Consider the following 14549-nt stretch of genomic DNA (forward strand, 5'->3'; position numbering starts at 1 on the left):
AGACAGACCAACGGCTGGTAACGGGTAACTAAGGGTTATTCGTCAACGGGTGTCAAAACAGGGACACCGCCAGCCCGTGACCGTCTCGCGGTGCCGTCATACGAGATCATTCTAGTGCCACAGTGTGTGTATGTGTGTGTATATGTGTGTGTGTGTGTCTGTACGTGTGTGTGTGTGCGTATGTGTGTGTGTGTGTGTGTGTGTGTGTGTGTGTGTGTGTGTGTGTGTGTGTGTGTGTGTGTGTGTGTGTGTGTGTGTGTGTGTGTGTGTGTGTGTGTGTGTGTGTGTGTGTGTGTGTGTACGTGTGTACGTGTACGTATTTCTTAACGTGTGTTTATATTTGTGTATTTTAGAGCTACAGGTACAGCTTCCGAAAGTCGGGCTCTTACGTATTACATCATCCACTTTAAATTAGACATACCCGCTGATCACGAAAGGCAAACATGCGCCAGACTGTACAAAAATACTCTTTCCTGAATCTCGGCGTTGATGTATTACTTCTGTACAAAAAGTGGGGAGCGAAACAGACCTACTACCCTCACTCAGTATGACAGCCGGGTCAAAATTGCCGATGTATGCTAATCTCTTGTGTTGCGCTAACCGCTAAAAATTAGCGATCAATGCTAATCTCATGCATCAATGTCCACCGGCGTCCAAGCCATGTGTAGCAGAGCGAAGGACGTGGTGACAAACACACAGTAACCTGATGACTGTAGGATTACCTGACCCCTTCTTCCCCCTCCTCTTCCCTTCCTCCTTCTCTCCTCCTTCTTCGCTTCTCTCTCTTTCTCTCTGTCTCTCCTTCGCTTATCTTTCATCCTTCAAGCCTCCTCCCTCTCTCTGACCTCTTCGCCCCCTCTTCCCTTCCTCCTTCTCTTCTTCTTCTTCGCTTCTCTCTCTTTCTCTCTGTCTCTCTTTCGCTTATCTTTCATCCTTCAATCCTTCTCTCTCTCTCTCTGACCCCTTCGCCCCCTCTTCCCTTCCTCCTTCTCTTCTTCTTCTTCGCTTCTCTCTCTTTCTCTCGGTCTCTCTTTCGCTTATCTTTCATCCTTCAATCCTCCTCCCTCTCTCTGTCCCTCTTCCCCACGATCTCCCTCTCCCCCTCTCTCTTCCCTTTTCTCCCTCTTTCCTCCCTGCTTCTGCACCCCATACTTTCCCCTCCCTCTTTCTTTTATCCCTTTCTCTCCCCTTCTTCCCCACGCTCTCGTCTCCCCTCCCTCTTCTTCTTTCCCTCCCTCCCTCCCTCCATCTATCCTTCCATGGCCATCTCTTGTGAAATTCCCAGCAATCCTCCTAAGCCTTTGAAAGTTTTCTTGCTGGTTCGCCTTACAACAACAACAACAACAACAACAAGGCCGTAGGAGCTTTGTCCCTGACCTTTGTTATTGCTGGGAATCACCAGATCTCTGCGTTTTTCTCTCGGGCTTGACCATTGCCTCCCTCGGCCAGGCCTTTGGACCTCGCCCCTACCGTCGGCTCGGCTAGGCTCGGTTTCAGCTCGCCTTTCCCGTTTCTTTTTTTTTTTTGTGTGTGTGTGGATTTCTCCGAATGTTTGCCCGTGATTGCCACTATCCTCTCTTCTCTTCTCTTCTCTTCTCTTCTCTTCTCTCGCTCCCCTTTCGTCTTGTTATTTCTCTCTTCTTTCGGTCGATGTTTGTGTGGTCTTTCGCTCTCTATTTCTAAGTTGTTTCCAAGTTGTTGGTCGAGATTCAGTCTTCGGTGTTTGTTTTCATTGTGTTTGTTTTCATGGTGTTTGTTTTCATTGTGTTTGTTTCATGGTGTTTGTTTTCATTGTTTGTGTACATGGTGTTTGTTTTCATTGTGTAGTTACCACTGCTATGCCCAGCACCTGGCTAGTAACGGCTGGCGACAACACCACAGACTTATTCTCTGCAGCCCCGCCTTTCGTCACGGGCCGAGCCTTAAGCAAGACCACTCTTAACACGCAACGACAGCTCCGGCCCCGATGACCAGCTGCCACGACGAACGCATTTGTCACGTCGTGTTCGTCGATATCGGGACTGCATTTTCTTCTCGTCCTCCTCTCCCTCACCCCTCTTTTGATAATCGAAGTGACTGGGTCTCCCCTCTTCCCCCTTTTATCCCTTAGCCCTTATCCCTTCCTTGACTGAAATCCTCCTCCCCTTTTTTTTTTTTTTTACTTCGTCGTTTTCTCCTTCTGACCGCTAACGACTCGATATTTTGATTCGTTGACCTTCAGACGGGGGTTTCCTCGAGCCACAGTTATGATTTCCAGCGGCTTTACGAGATGCCTTTGATTGTTGCTCTTGCTATACCCCCCTCCCCCTCCCCCTCTTCTTCTTCCTCTTCCTCTCCCTCTCCCTCTTCCTCTTCCTCTCCCTCTCCCTCTCCCTCTCCCTCTCCCTCTCCCTCTCCCTCTCCCCCTCCCTCTTCCTCTCCACCTCCCTCTTCCTCTCCACCTCCCTCTTCCTCTCCACCTCCCTCTTCCTCTCCACCTCCCTCTTCCTCTCCCCCTCCCTCTTCCTCTCCCCCTCCCTCTCCCTCTTCCTCTTCCTCTCCCTCTTCCTCTTCCTAGGTACCCCTCCCCCGTCCTAGCTATCCCCCCCCCTTACCCTTCCTGCTCACGCTTAGGTCATAATGCCATGCACCACAACACATTATGTCACGCTCATTATCTTGTGCAGAGTGGAGAGTTGATGGACTAATTTTACCCTTAGTCCCCTTCTTTTCTTAGAATTTGATTATGTCATTTTTTTCCGACATTCATTTCACACATTGTATGGGTAGTTTGCAATCATGGGTTGTTGCTTCTCCAGCTGCCATGTTATTGTAGCCGAATCGGTGCTCCTCTGACCCCAGTGGAGCGAGGGACGAGGTGGTGAAGTCAGCCCTTTCTGTGGCTCTTTTGCCTTGCTTATTCTCTCTCTCTCTCTCTCTCTCTCTCTCTCTCTCTCTCTCTCTCTCTCTCTCTCTCTCTCTCTCTATCTCTATCTCTATCTCTATCTCTATCTCTATCTCTCTTCTCTCTTCTCTCTCTCTCTCTCTCTCTATTTATTCTTATCCTCTAGATTGGTGAACCGTCCTCTATTCCCTCTGTCGCTTTATATTTTCTTGCCTCCTCTCCTCCTTTCTCCCTCTTCCTCTTTCCTCCCCTTCTCCTCCCTTCTTCCCCTCCCCCATGACCCTGCCTGACCCATGTGCTCACAATTACTTGTTCCTTTGACCGGAATTGGTAAATACCCTTTTCTTTTTGTTCGGAGTTTCCTGTATGTCTTTGTCATGGGGGAGGGGAGAGTGGGGGGCGTTGTAAGAGAGGGGGTAGGGGATGGGGGGGGAGGGTGTTACAATTGGTGCCATCTGGAACCATTTCGTTAGTGTCTCTGTTTATAAATATTTTTTTTCTTTTCTTTTCTTTTCTTATTTTTTTTTGCCTCTTTTGTTATTTTCATGTATATTTTTTTTTCGTGGTTATCTTCCTGTTTCTTTGCTATGTTTCGTTTTTCTCTCTTTGTTTTCTATTACATATCTCTCTATATATACACATTTCTCTCAATATACATCTCTCTCCCTCTCTCTCTCTCTCTCTCTCTCTCTCTCTCTCTCTCTCTCTCTCTCTCTCTCTCTCTCTCTCTCTCTCTCTCTCTCTCTCTCTCTCTCTCTTTCTCTCAATCTCTCTCTCTACCTCTCTTCCCCTATTTCTCTTTTCTCTCTCTTCCTCTCTTTCTTTTTCTCCTCCTCCTCCTCCTCATTCTTCCCTATTCCTTTTCATTCGCCCACTTCTAAGCAGATTTCCGGGGTCGCGATCATAACGGTAGAGAGAATGCCAAGGGAGTAAGAAATGGAACGAGAGACAAAGCGAAGGAGGGCGAGAGAGAGAGAGAGAGAGAGAGAGAGAGAGAGAGAGAGAGAGAGAGAGAGAGAGAGAGAGAGAGAGAGAGAGAGAGAGAGAGAGAGAGAGAGAGAGAATAGAGGGGGGGGGTGAAAGGGCGGAGGGAGGTGGAGAAAGTGCCAAAGAGGAGACAGAGAAGCTTCTGGAAAAAAGTGTAAGGGGGGGGGGAGGAACTGGAGACATAGGAGGAGGAGGAGGAGGGGGGGGAGGGGTCCCGTCGAAGTTTGTCGGCATGAGAAACACCTCGCAAAGGCGCCTTTGTCCCGAGGGCTCCGTTCCCCGTCCGTGTTCCTCCGGGGCCGCTGTCCAGCCCCATTGTCCACGGCGTGTCCACTTTTTGCTGTGTGTCCAGCGGAGATCCTCCGTTGTGTCCACTCGCCGAAAAGGGAGCCGGGAGGGGGTAGATTAGAGCGAAGGGGCGAGCTCTGACGTAAATATGATGCACAACCAGCATGGCTTGGAAGACCACATGCAGCTGCCCGGGATGCCACAATGGGAGGTCGCGTTTTTGTCGTGGTCTTGTCGCGGCTAACCTGGTGTACTCTCCCAGAAACTGTGTAATGGAGGTGCAGTGAGTGGGGAGACAGAGGCGAGGAGGAGGAGGAGGAGGAGGAGGAGGGGGAAGAGGGGGGAGGGGGGGGAGTGGGAGGAGGGGGGTAGGGGGAAGAACAGGAGGAGGAGGAGGAGGAGGGAGGGGGAGGAAGAAAAGGGGGAAGAAGAGGAGGAGGAGGAGGAGGAAGGGGGGGGGGAGAAGGAAGAGCAGGGAGGAGAGAAGAGGAAAAGGAGGAGGAGGAAGAAGAAAGGGAGAAAGAGGAGGGAACAAGAGTAAGAGAAGAGAAGAGAGGAGAGGAGAGAAGTCCTTTACGTATGTTAGTGTAAACGTAACGAAACCCAAAGGCGAAAAGAACAATACTCACAGAATGGAGAGAGAAAAAAAAAGCGAAAAACGCGAGGCATGGATTCCGGAGGCCATTAAAATGAGATTACCATAAATCCACGAAGCGAAAGGCTAAACCGCATCAAACCCTCCTCAAAGTTATAGCCTTCTCCTTCTCCTGCTCCTTCTCCTCAACATCTTGTTTCATTTCTTTTAATATCACGTTTATTCTCCTCGTTAACCCCTCCTCATTATCCTCACCTGTCTTGAACCCTTGAAGTTGTTTGCGAAAGGAATTTGTGCGAGCGCGTATTCGCCGCTTTATTTACAACCTTCTTTTTCTCTCTCTCCGCAGGTGGCCAGTGAGCAGGAGGCGGCACTGCAGACGCAACAGGAGGCTCTCAGGAGGCACCAGGAAACCCTGCAACTTCTGCAACACCACAACACACTCAAGACACTACAGGTGAGGCAACTGCGAATACTCTTGTATGAATACTTTGTGAATAAGCTCTCTCTCTCTTTCTCTTTCTCTCTCTCTCTATGTATCTATCTCTCCTCTCTCTCTCTCTCCTTCTCTCTCTCTCTCTCTCTCTCTCTCTCTCTCTCTCTCTCTCTCTCTCTCTATCTATCTATCTACCTATCTATCTATCTATCTATCTATCTCTCCTTCTCTCTCTCTCTCTCCTTCTCTCGCTTTCTCCTCTCTCTCTCTCCTTCTCTCTCTCTCTCTCCTTCTCTCTCTCTCTCTCTCTCTCTCTCTCTCTCTCTCTCTCTCTCTCTCTCTCTCTCTCTTATGTAATGTCTATCTCTCCTCTCTATATCTCTCCTTCTCTCTCTCTCTCTCGCTCTATATCTCTATCTCTTTACTCTCTCTCATCTCTTCTATATTTCTATCACCTATCGTTATTTCTATCTATCTATCTCTCCTGTCTCTCCTCTCTCTCTCCTTCTCTCGCTTTGCCTATCGCCTCTATCCGTCTCTTCCTCTCGGGGGGTCTCTCTCTCTTTTTCTCTTTCAATTCTCTTCTCTCCTCCCTCTTGTCTTTCTCTCTCTCTCTCTCTCGCTCTCTCCTCTCTCTCTCTCTCTCTCTCTCTCTCTCTCTCTCTCCTTCTCTCTATTCCTCTCTCCTTCTACTCTATCTCTTCCTTCGTCTCTCTCTCTCTCGCTTTCTCTCTCTCTCTCTCTCTCTCTCTCTCTCTCTCTCTCTCTCTCTCTCTCTCTCTCTCTCTCTCTCTCTCTCTCTCTCTCTCTTTCTCTCTTTCTCACTCACTCTCTCACTCACTCACTCACTCACTCATTCACTCACTCACCATCCCATTCCCTCCTTCCCGCTCCCTCCCCACCTCTCTTTCATCATCAGCGTTATCACCTTCCCTCGTCTCCCTCCACAACCTACACACGAATCCTCATCGAAGCCCCATAAGTATATAAGTAAATAGACAAGTAAGTCGAGTAAGTAATCTGGCCGACGACAGCCGTTCCTGTCGCTCAGGAACGGCCTCCAGTAGCGTCGTCGTGTCACTTGCAACCGTCGTGTCACTTGCAATCGTCGTGTCACTTGCAATAACGCCATTTCGAAAGCCGTCGACGTCGAGTTAGCTTTCGGGTCGGGAGGATCACCTTTGTTTCTCAGCTCCGGTTAAAGATGCGTTGCGGTTCGCGAGTGGCGATGTGTTTTGGTATTCCTTTTGAACGAGTTATAAGGGAGGAGGAGGGGTGGGGGGGGAAGGGGAGGGGGAGGGAGCGGAGGCAAGAGCGTGGGTGTGGTTGGGGTTGGGGTAGGGGTGGAGGTGGGGTAGGGGGTGGGGGTGGGGGTTGCAGTTTCCTTTCTCGGCGGGAAGGTGGACTGGTTTGTACAACTGTGTGCTATGTCACTGGGTATGGATGTGTATGTATGGATATGAATCAATTATGGAGATGTAGATGGATTGATGTGAACAAACGAACACGAACAAGAACAAGAACACGAACACGAACACACGAACTCACGAACTCACGAACACACAAACACAAACACAAACACAAACATAAACACACACACACACACACACACACACACACACACACACACACACACACACACACACACACACACACACACACACACACACACACACACACACACATTTTTTTTTTTATGCGCGCACGTATATATGTATATCTTTGAGTCATTCTATCATTCTCACTTTTTTTTTCTTTCTTTTTTTGACCCAACAGCAAGAATAGCTATATCCGGATGTTCTCCTTTGTCACGCAGTCGGGACGTGTCAATAGTATTACTTTTGTCATTTAGTTTCCCGCGATGATTCAGCTGAGCCGGATATTTGTCAGAGAAATTCCGTTGCTTACGAAGACCGAGCCTTTCGAATGTCACGTTTCATCTCCTGCCATTTATTGAATGGGGGGCGGAGGGAGGAAGGGAGGGAAGGAGGGAGGGAGGGAGGGAGGGAGAAGGGGAGAGGGAGAGAGGGAGGGAAGGAGGGAGGGAGGGAGGGAGGGAGAAGGGGAGAGGGAGAGAGGGAGAGAGGGAGGGAGAGGGAGAGGAAGAGGAAGAGGAAGAGGAAGAGGAAGAGAGAGAGAGAGAGAGAGAGAGAGAGAGAGAGAGAGAGAGAGAGAGAGAGAGAGAGAGAGAGAGAGAGAGAGAGAGAGAGAGAGAGAGAGAGAAAGAGCGAGGGTTCTAGAAAGAGATAGGGTCAAAATTTATTTAGAAAAGAAAAAAACATAAAGAACGCAACAAAAGAGGAAAATGACATACACACACACATATACACGCATAAAGAATAATGACATTTAAGATCCCCCCCCCCTCCCTCCATTCCCCACAACCCAAAAATCCCGGCACCGGCGGAGAGACGGTATTGTATCCCCTTGAAAAGACTTTGGGTTCGCGCTCCCTGACTGAGAAACGCGCGCCATTCAAGCATCACGCGCTCTTCTTTTGTTCCATCCTGTCGGCAGCGAGCGGGAGAGAGAGCCGGAGCTGGTCGGAAGTTCTGATTTTTGTTCTTGAGCTCATATATTTCTAGCTTTCTCGTCGTTCCTAATGGTAGTGGGAAAGGGAGGGCTAGGGAGGGCAAGGGAGAGGGGAAGGGAGAGAGCAAAAGAGCATGGCGCTGAATGCGGACGGAGACAAAAGCGATTGTTATTTTATGGATCGACGTTGGTGGGCTTTTCTTTACCGGAGTATTTGACGTTCAAGTTTAGAGGTTTGACTCTCTCTCTCTCTCTCTCTCTCTCTCTCTCTCTCTCTCTCTCTCTCTCTCTCTCTCTCTCTCTCTCTCTCTCTCTCTCTCTCTCTCTCTCTCTCTCTCTCTCTTCTCTCTCTCTCTCTCTCTCTCTCTCTCTCTCTCTCTCTCTCTCTCTCTCTCTCTCTCTCTCTCTCTCTCTCTCTCTCTCTCTCGCTCTCTCTCTCTCTAACACACACACGCAAACAGACAAAGAAACAAACCATCGCGCGCGCCACACAATCAATCAATCCCCCACGAGCTCAGTCTCCCAAATTGACAAAAATTGACACTTCTATTTGTATTCCATAGAAGACGGGGCGCGGTGATTGATGCCTGGATTTAAAATTCAAATATTAGTTCCTTCCTCTTTCCTCCCCCTCCCCCTCCCACTATACAAAGGAGCTCGGTTTTTTTCTCCTTCTTCTTGTTTTTCTTTCACTATTTTTTTTTCTTTCCCGCCTGATCTTCCTCCTTTTCCTTTTTCTATTTCATTTTCATCATCATCATCATCATCATCATTTTCTTTCCCAACCTAATTTTTTAAAACTTTCTTCACTTCACTTTCCTCCTTAGACCAACATTATTTCTCCGCCATTCCTCCCGAATGTTCTTTGCTTCTTTGTTTCTAACGCGGCGTTCGCCCTTTCTCTCCCGCAGAACCAGCTGTACGGGCAGTATGGCGCTAACAAGGGCCTGGGCGGGCTCCAGCACCCTCACAACCTCATGTTCCTACCGCTGCTGGAGGGTCTGCGAGGCACCACCCACACCGCCCCTCCAGCGCCGCCCACCGCGCCCGTGCTGCCGCCCATTTCGCCACCCCACGAAGCCACGTTCACCAAGATTCCTCCGGTTTCTGTTGCGGCTTCGGTAAGTTGTCGAGATTTTTTTCTCTTTATTTTTTATTGTTCGCTGACTCGTTCATGCGTACTTTTTTACCTGCATTGCCAGGGTGTAACTCTTTTACGGGGGGAGTGTTTTTCAGTCCACATTTTACGCGATGTTTGAAATAGTAAAAGGTTTCGGGTTGAAGGAGGCTCTCACTTGGCGGGGCGAGAATTAGTTCCTGGAGTACACTCGCTGTTTTACGAAGTATCGACGGATGTTTTCTCTTCCCTTTGCAGGTGCCAGCGTGGATGTCCGCGTCCGCCCAGTTGGCGCAGCTCTCGCAGAATTCCGCAGCCCACACTGCCCACACGCCAGCACAGACGCCCACGCCCTCTTCGCATGAGCACCAAGAGGAAAAGCCCCTGAATCTCACCAAGCCCAAAGACGCCAGCCCGAAGCCCAGCGACATGAGCGCCCTCTCGCCCAAGGCCCCGGGGCTGCCCCCCTCCCTCGTGCCCCACTCCTTCCTCCCGTACATGACGCCGCCCTTCCCCGGCCTCCCGGACCACAAGGACATCCTCGGCGGTCTCGGCCAGAGCCTGGGACAGGGGCTGGGCCAGGGCCTCGGCTCCCTGCCGTCGCCGACCATGGCGGGAGGCCTGCCTGGCAAGCACTACCCTCCACCTGCCTTCCCTCCCATGTACCTGCCGCCTTCCTCCATACCTTCCTCCCTCCCTCCCCACCTTACTTCCATGGGCGGCCTCAGCCTCCCCTCGGCCACGCCCCTCACCTCGCTCACCTCCCTGGGCGGCACCATGGGCGGCATCACCTCCGTCACCACGTCCTCGTCTCACACAACACAGGATAAGAAGGAAGAGGAATACGTCACCACTTGCCAGAGTGAGTAGAAATAACCGCTTCAGTCATGAACAATTACTCTGATAAATTTGAATGCATATTTCCCACCACATATCTGCTGTACAAATTAACATTCTTTTTTCCCTCTGTCTATACGTTCGTTTGTCTCACTTTGTAGATTTTAACAGTCTCCAAATGTATCTCGGAGACTCTCAAGAAGACGACACTAATCGTCAACCTCCTCCCCCCCAAGCAGCCAAGATGTTCGGCGCCAAGATCATCCGCCAGACACGCAAGGACGGGGATAACAAGCCGCACGTCAAGCGCCCCATGAACGCCTTCATGGTATGGGCCAGGGACGAGAGACGCAAGATCCTCAAGGCTTGCCCTGACATGCACAACTCCAGCATCTCCAAGATCTTAGGTATGGGGTCGCGATGCTTTTATTTGTATAAAAAGATATATATATATTCCTAATATTTGATTCGGTTATTTACATTGCCTAGTGCGACGTGTTGTTCAGAAACGGCTTGTTCCTTTCTCCCGCAGGATCCAGATGGAAATCCATGTCCAACTCGGAGAAGCAGCCATACTACGAGGAGCAGTCGCGCCTCTCCAAGCTGCACATGGAGAAGCACCCCGACTACCGCTACCGGCCGCGCCCGAAGCGCACCTGCATCGTGGACGGGAAGAAGATGCGCATCTCTGAGTACAAAGCCCTCATGCGGCAGAAGCGAGACGAGATGAGAACGATGTACTTCCGCGACAACGGCCTCACCGACCTCGCCAAGCTCCTGCCTCCGGGCGCCGAACCTCTCAAGGGAGACTACATTAAGACAGGCCTCTTCAAGGACGAGATGCTGAAGAAGGACCTGCTCAGCGCTGACCTTTTAAGCGCTGACTCCCACGGCGACCCACCTTCCAGCCGCGCCAGCAGCGACCTGCCCTCCGTCATGACACCAACCTCCGAGTTCAGCCTCGACGGCTCAGCGTCGCCCTCACCCGGAGCTCCTGCGTCCTCGACCTCTGACCTCGAGGATCACATGGACGAGTCGGACTACACCTCACCGACCGACATCGCGAGACACCAGGACGGGGACGACAACCAGACGCCACTCACCATAGACGAGCGGTTGGCGTGAGACATCTCGCCCTCACGCCTGCGACAGTTAAACACGCCCGCCAACACGCCCACGATTCCACGCGCAGTCCCCTAGCGGTGGGCCTTTGACCCTTGCCCCTGGTCCCCTTCAGTCCCTTACCAATCGCCCTGTTTCCTTGTACCTCAAGTCCCACCACAGCAATACCTTCCTTTGAGAGCTGGCGAGGACGGCTGTTGTCTCTCACGCCCACGCGCCCTCCCAGGCACGCCCAAAGACGAGGCCCTCGCGCTCGAAAGCACAAATGTCAGCAGGGAGGAGGAGGACCCGGCCAGGAGGACCCGGCCAGGAGGACCCGGCCAGGAGGACCCGGCCAGAGGACCCCGCCCCAGGACCTGCGTTATTGATTCTACGCAGGCCGGGGCGAAATCCGTTTGTCTTTTGAGGAAGTGAAATCGTGCGGAGTCTGTCGAAAGTTCCGAGTCAAAAGTGTTAATATATACATATAGAGAGAGAATATATATAATCTCAATGGACCTTTCTTTTGAATGTAACATATGACAAGGGACTTGTACAGTTTTGTGAGATTTTTTGTGGTTGCAGTGTATTTATTGGGGGGGAGATGCCAAGGCCAACCCCCCGTTTTCTTTGCAAGACACCACACTGATCCTGAGCGCCGAATCTCCGACGAAAAGCGAAAGCCAACATTTTTGAACATTCAGAATTAACGACGCTTAAATGTTCTACTGCACACCGATTCATGGATAGTCGGTATATCCTTTTGTTGATATCTATCGACTGTGTTTTTTGTATCCTTCATGAAAGGATTTGTGACAGGTATATATATTCGAGAAGTGATATCTGTTTATAGATTTCTTTTATGATATATTTTTTTTCTTTCCTTTTTCTTCTTTTATGAACGATTTTAAAACTCTTGAGTCTGGTGAGTTTGTTCCTAGTACATTTTGTGTTTGTACGACAAAAGTGTTCTTTGGTGACTGGTATCTATACTGATTGTGGATCTATAGACAGCTGACAGTTTATAGATATCCGGAATCGTGATGTGGCTCGAAGGAGGAGGTGTATATTATATATAAGTTTAGAATATACCACGAAAGAGCTTTAAAAAAAACCTGTGGCAGCAGTTTTGATCTTCCTTTTTTTCTTTCTCTGGTACGATGGCAGAACGGACGATAGTGTCTCTCTCCCATGTGGCCACAATGCATTAAGGGTCATATTTTCTGTGTTTTATATAGGAAATAGACTCATTCTGCTAGACTGATGAGGTTCGAGTTCAGTGTCGCTTGTCCTGCCACCACTTGCTCTGACCTGTGCTTTAGCTCACACGAGTGATACCAACCACTCAAGTGCTCGTTACTCAAGTGAAAGTGTTAGAATTCCAAGATCCTTCTTATTACTTGCCCATCTGTGTGTCACTGTCTAGCAAGCACGTGTGTAATGTGACGTCACGGCGTTCGCTTGTATATATTGAAATGCGACCTGACGATTGGCCAGTGCCATGATACCGCCAGTGACGTCATGCTGACGTGGACACGCGTGGGTCTTGCGAGCCAGCCGACCCAGATGGCGCCGTTGGACGAGATCCTGTATTCTAAGTCATGATTTTTTCTCCTGCAACAGTTTATCATAATGATAACAACTATAAATACTAACAATACTAAACATTCGAACACGTCAATGCCACTCTGAAACCTGTGCGAAAAGGACCAGTGACTGAGGGAACGAAACGGGCATTTGTCCACTCATGCCCTCGCGGAGTTTACTCGTAACCAAAGTTCTCAGTGTCCGGAAGTTGAAGACGGCATACTGGGCTGCTGTAAGGCCGGCCTCTTGGCCTCTTGTGGTAGAGTGACCCTTCGTTAATACGTCCAGCGTATAATATATATATAGCGAATGCGCTCGGTGTTTTAACTCTTAAAGGAACGGCGGGGCGGGTGGGGGCGAAGGATTTATCATAGGCTAGTCTCTTTTCTAATTATATTTAAGAATGTATTTTGATTACCCCGGGAGGTTAGGTCTTGGACGCAATAACGGAGGGTCACTGTACGTCATATTTTATCATTCTGTACTGTAACCAGGTTAGCGGTGTAATACTGTTCATACTTTTTTTCTCTTTTTTTTCAAAAAAAGATATTACACCCAAAGTACTGTGCTCTTCCGCGGTGCTTCCGTTGGGCTTCATCTCACATTCTGTAATATATTGTAGAGATCGCTATATAGGTGTAACATATATGTATTGGTCTGTGTTGAAAGCTTCTCACCTGACGGTTTTGTGCACCTCCCTCCTCCTACCCCCCTCCCTCCCTCCCTCCCCCTCACTACCACCTACCTACCCCTTCCCTCCATCCTTCTCCCTCTCCCCCTCCCCTCCCTGACTTTCCCCCACATCCCGTTTTCTGTTTACGGCGGTTTTCGACTGCACTCTGCAATGAAGACTGTTTGGACTCACGTTCAAGTGTCGCGGGGGGCGTTTTGTCAAGGCGTCTACATCACGCTCTGGCACGCGGTCGGCCTGCGGCGGCCTGTACGTGTAGGTAGACGTAAGTACACCGACGACCTGCAAAAGCCAACGTGGTAGTGTCTTGGCACATCCCCTTTATTCATTTTTTTTTCACCATTATTTTTTTTTCTTTTTTTCAACCCTTCACTTTTATTCAGCACTTCAGCCCATTGTTTTGAAAGGTTACGAGAGCATATTTTCTACTTCTCAATATTTAGCGGTTTTATCTCCATGCGTTGACGGTAGTTCATACAAGAGTGATCACTTTCTCATACAGTTATTAACAATACTTACCACGACGCGCAGCCTAGTCTGGCTGTAAGAATAAAGATAATTGTATATTTCACTCAGAGGAATATACCTCATAGACTTTTTTCTCTCCTATTTTGATTAAGAGAGAAACGCGTTCAAAATACAACTCTCTTCCGACGATAGTCCAGTCATATATATATATATTTTTTTTTTGTTCGTACCAATGGGGACTGATTCACTTATGTATAATATATATCATTTTCATTCCTCACTATTGGAAGCTCTTTGTTGACATTGATCAGCTGATTCGCGAGATCACCTGACGAAACCACGTGACCCGGTAACGACGAGCTCATTGGTCAGTCGGCCGCCGTCGCCCGTTGGGAGTGGACGAGGCCCTTTCGTCTTAAGTTCACATCTAAGTTCAATGAGATTTTTGTCATGATTTTCTCACGAGACAAAACGCACACGGATCTCGGCCTGTTGGCACCCCCTTCGTCCGCCTCCGACTCGACTCTGGCCATGTCGCCCTTGAGCTCCGTCGCTGGCCATAGAATAATAATATATACTTGGAAATATTTCTTGATGAACCAGGTTGGTGCTTACCTGGGGATAAACTACAATAAGCTTATTTGTAAGAATGCTAAATGAACTTACTGTGACCGATAATATTTATTGATTGTTATCATTGAGTGCGTCCTTCTTTATTGTTATTATTGTTTTGTAATTATTATTATCATTAGTGTTATTATTATTATTATTTCTTATCATTAGTACTATTTTTATGATTATTATGATTATCATAATTATTATTATTATTATTATTATTATTATTATTATTATTATTATTATTATTATTATTATTACTACTATTATTATTATTATTACTATTATCATCATTATAATTATTATCATTAATTATCTAACGGTAACTATGATAATTAGACATGACAAAGGAAGTTACTAGTATTGTTTGCAAACGATCATTTGGCTCAAGAACCAATGACATTTTCTCAT

At 48.6% G+C, this 14549-nt stretch overlaps 1 protein-coding gene across 8 annotated transcripts in view; it reads left to right on the forward strand.

Moving 5' to 3' along the window:
- The window catches only part of LOC122259308 (uncharacterized), a 129067-nt gene that overhangs the window by 113871 nt on the left and 647 nt on the right, over positions 1-14549 (forward strand). For 6 of the 8 annotated variants that reach the window (XM_043025993.2, XM_086539701.1, XM_043025994.2 and 3 more), the window contains exons 4-8: positions 5104-5211; positions 8634-8843; positions 9098-9701; positions 9838-10083; positions 10209-14549. The exon at positions 10209-14549 is cut by the window's right edge and continues 647 nt beyond it. In XM_043025993.2, coding sequence (XP_042881927.1) covers positions 5104-5211; positions 8634-8843; positions 9098-9701; positions 9838-10083; positions 10209-10801 — 1761 coding nt within the window. In that variant the 3' untranslated portion in view covers positions 10802-14549. The remainder of the gene's footprint in view (positions 1-5103; positions 5212-8633; positions 8844-9097; positions 9702-9837; positions 10084-10208) is intronic. The other 2 variants (XM_043025996.2, XM_043025997.2) reach the window with 2 other exon arrangements.

The sequence above is a fragment of the Penaeus japonicus genome, unplaced genomic scaffold (genome assembly GCF_977035675.1).
Source record: "Penaeus japonicus unplaced genomic scaffold, GWHDUDI00000001_assembly GWHDUDI00000009, whole genome shotgun sequence".
NCBI lineage: Eukaryota > Metazoa > Arthropoda > Malacostraca > Decapoda > Penaeidae > Penaeus > Penaeus japonicus.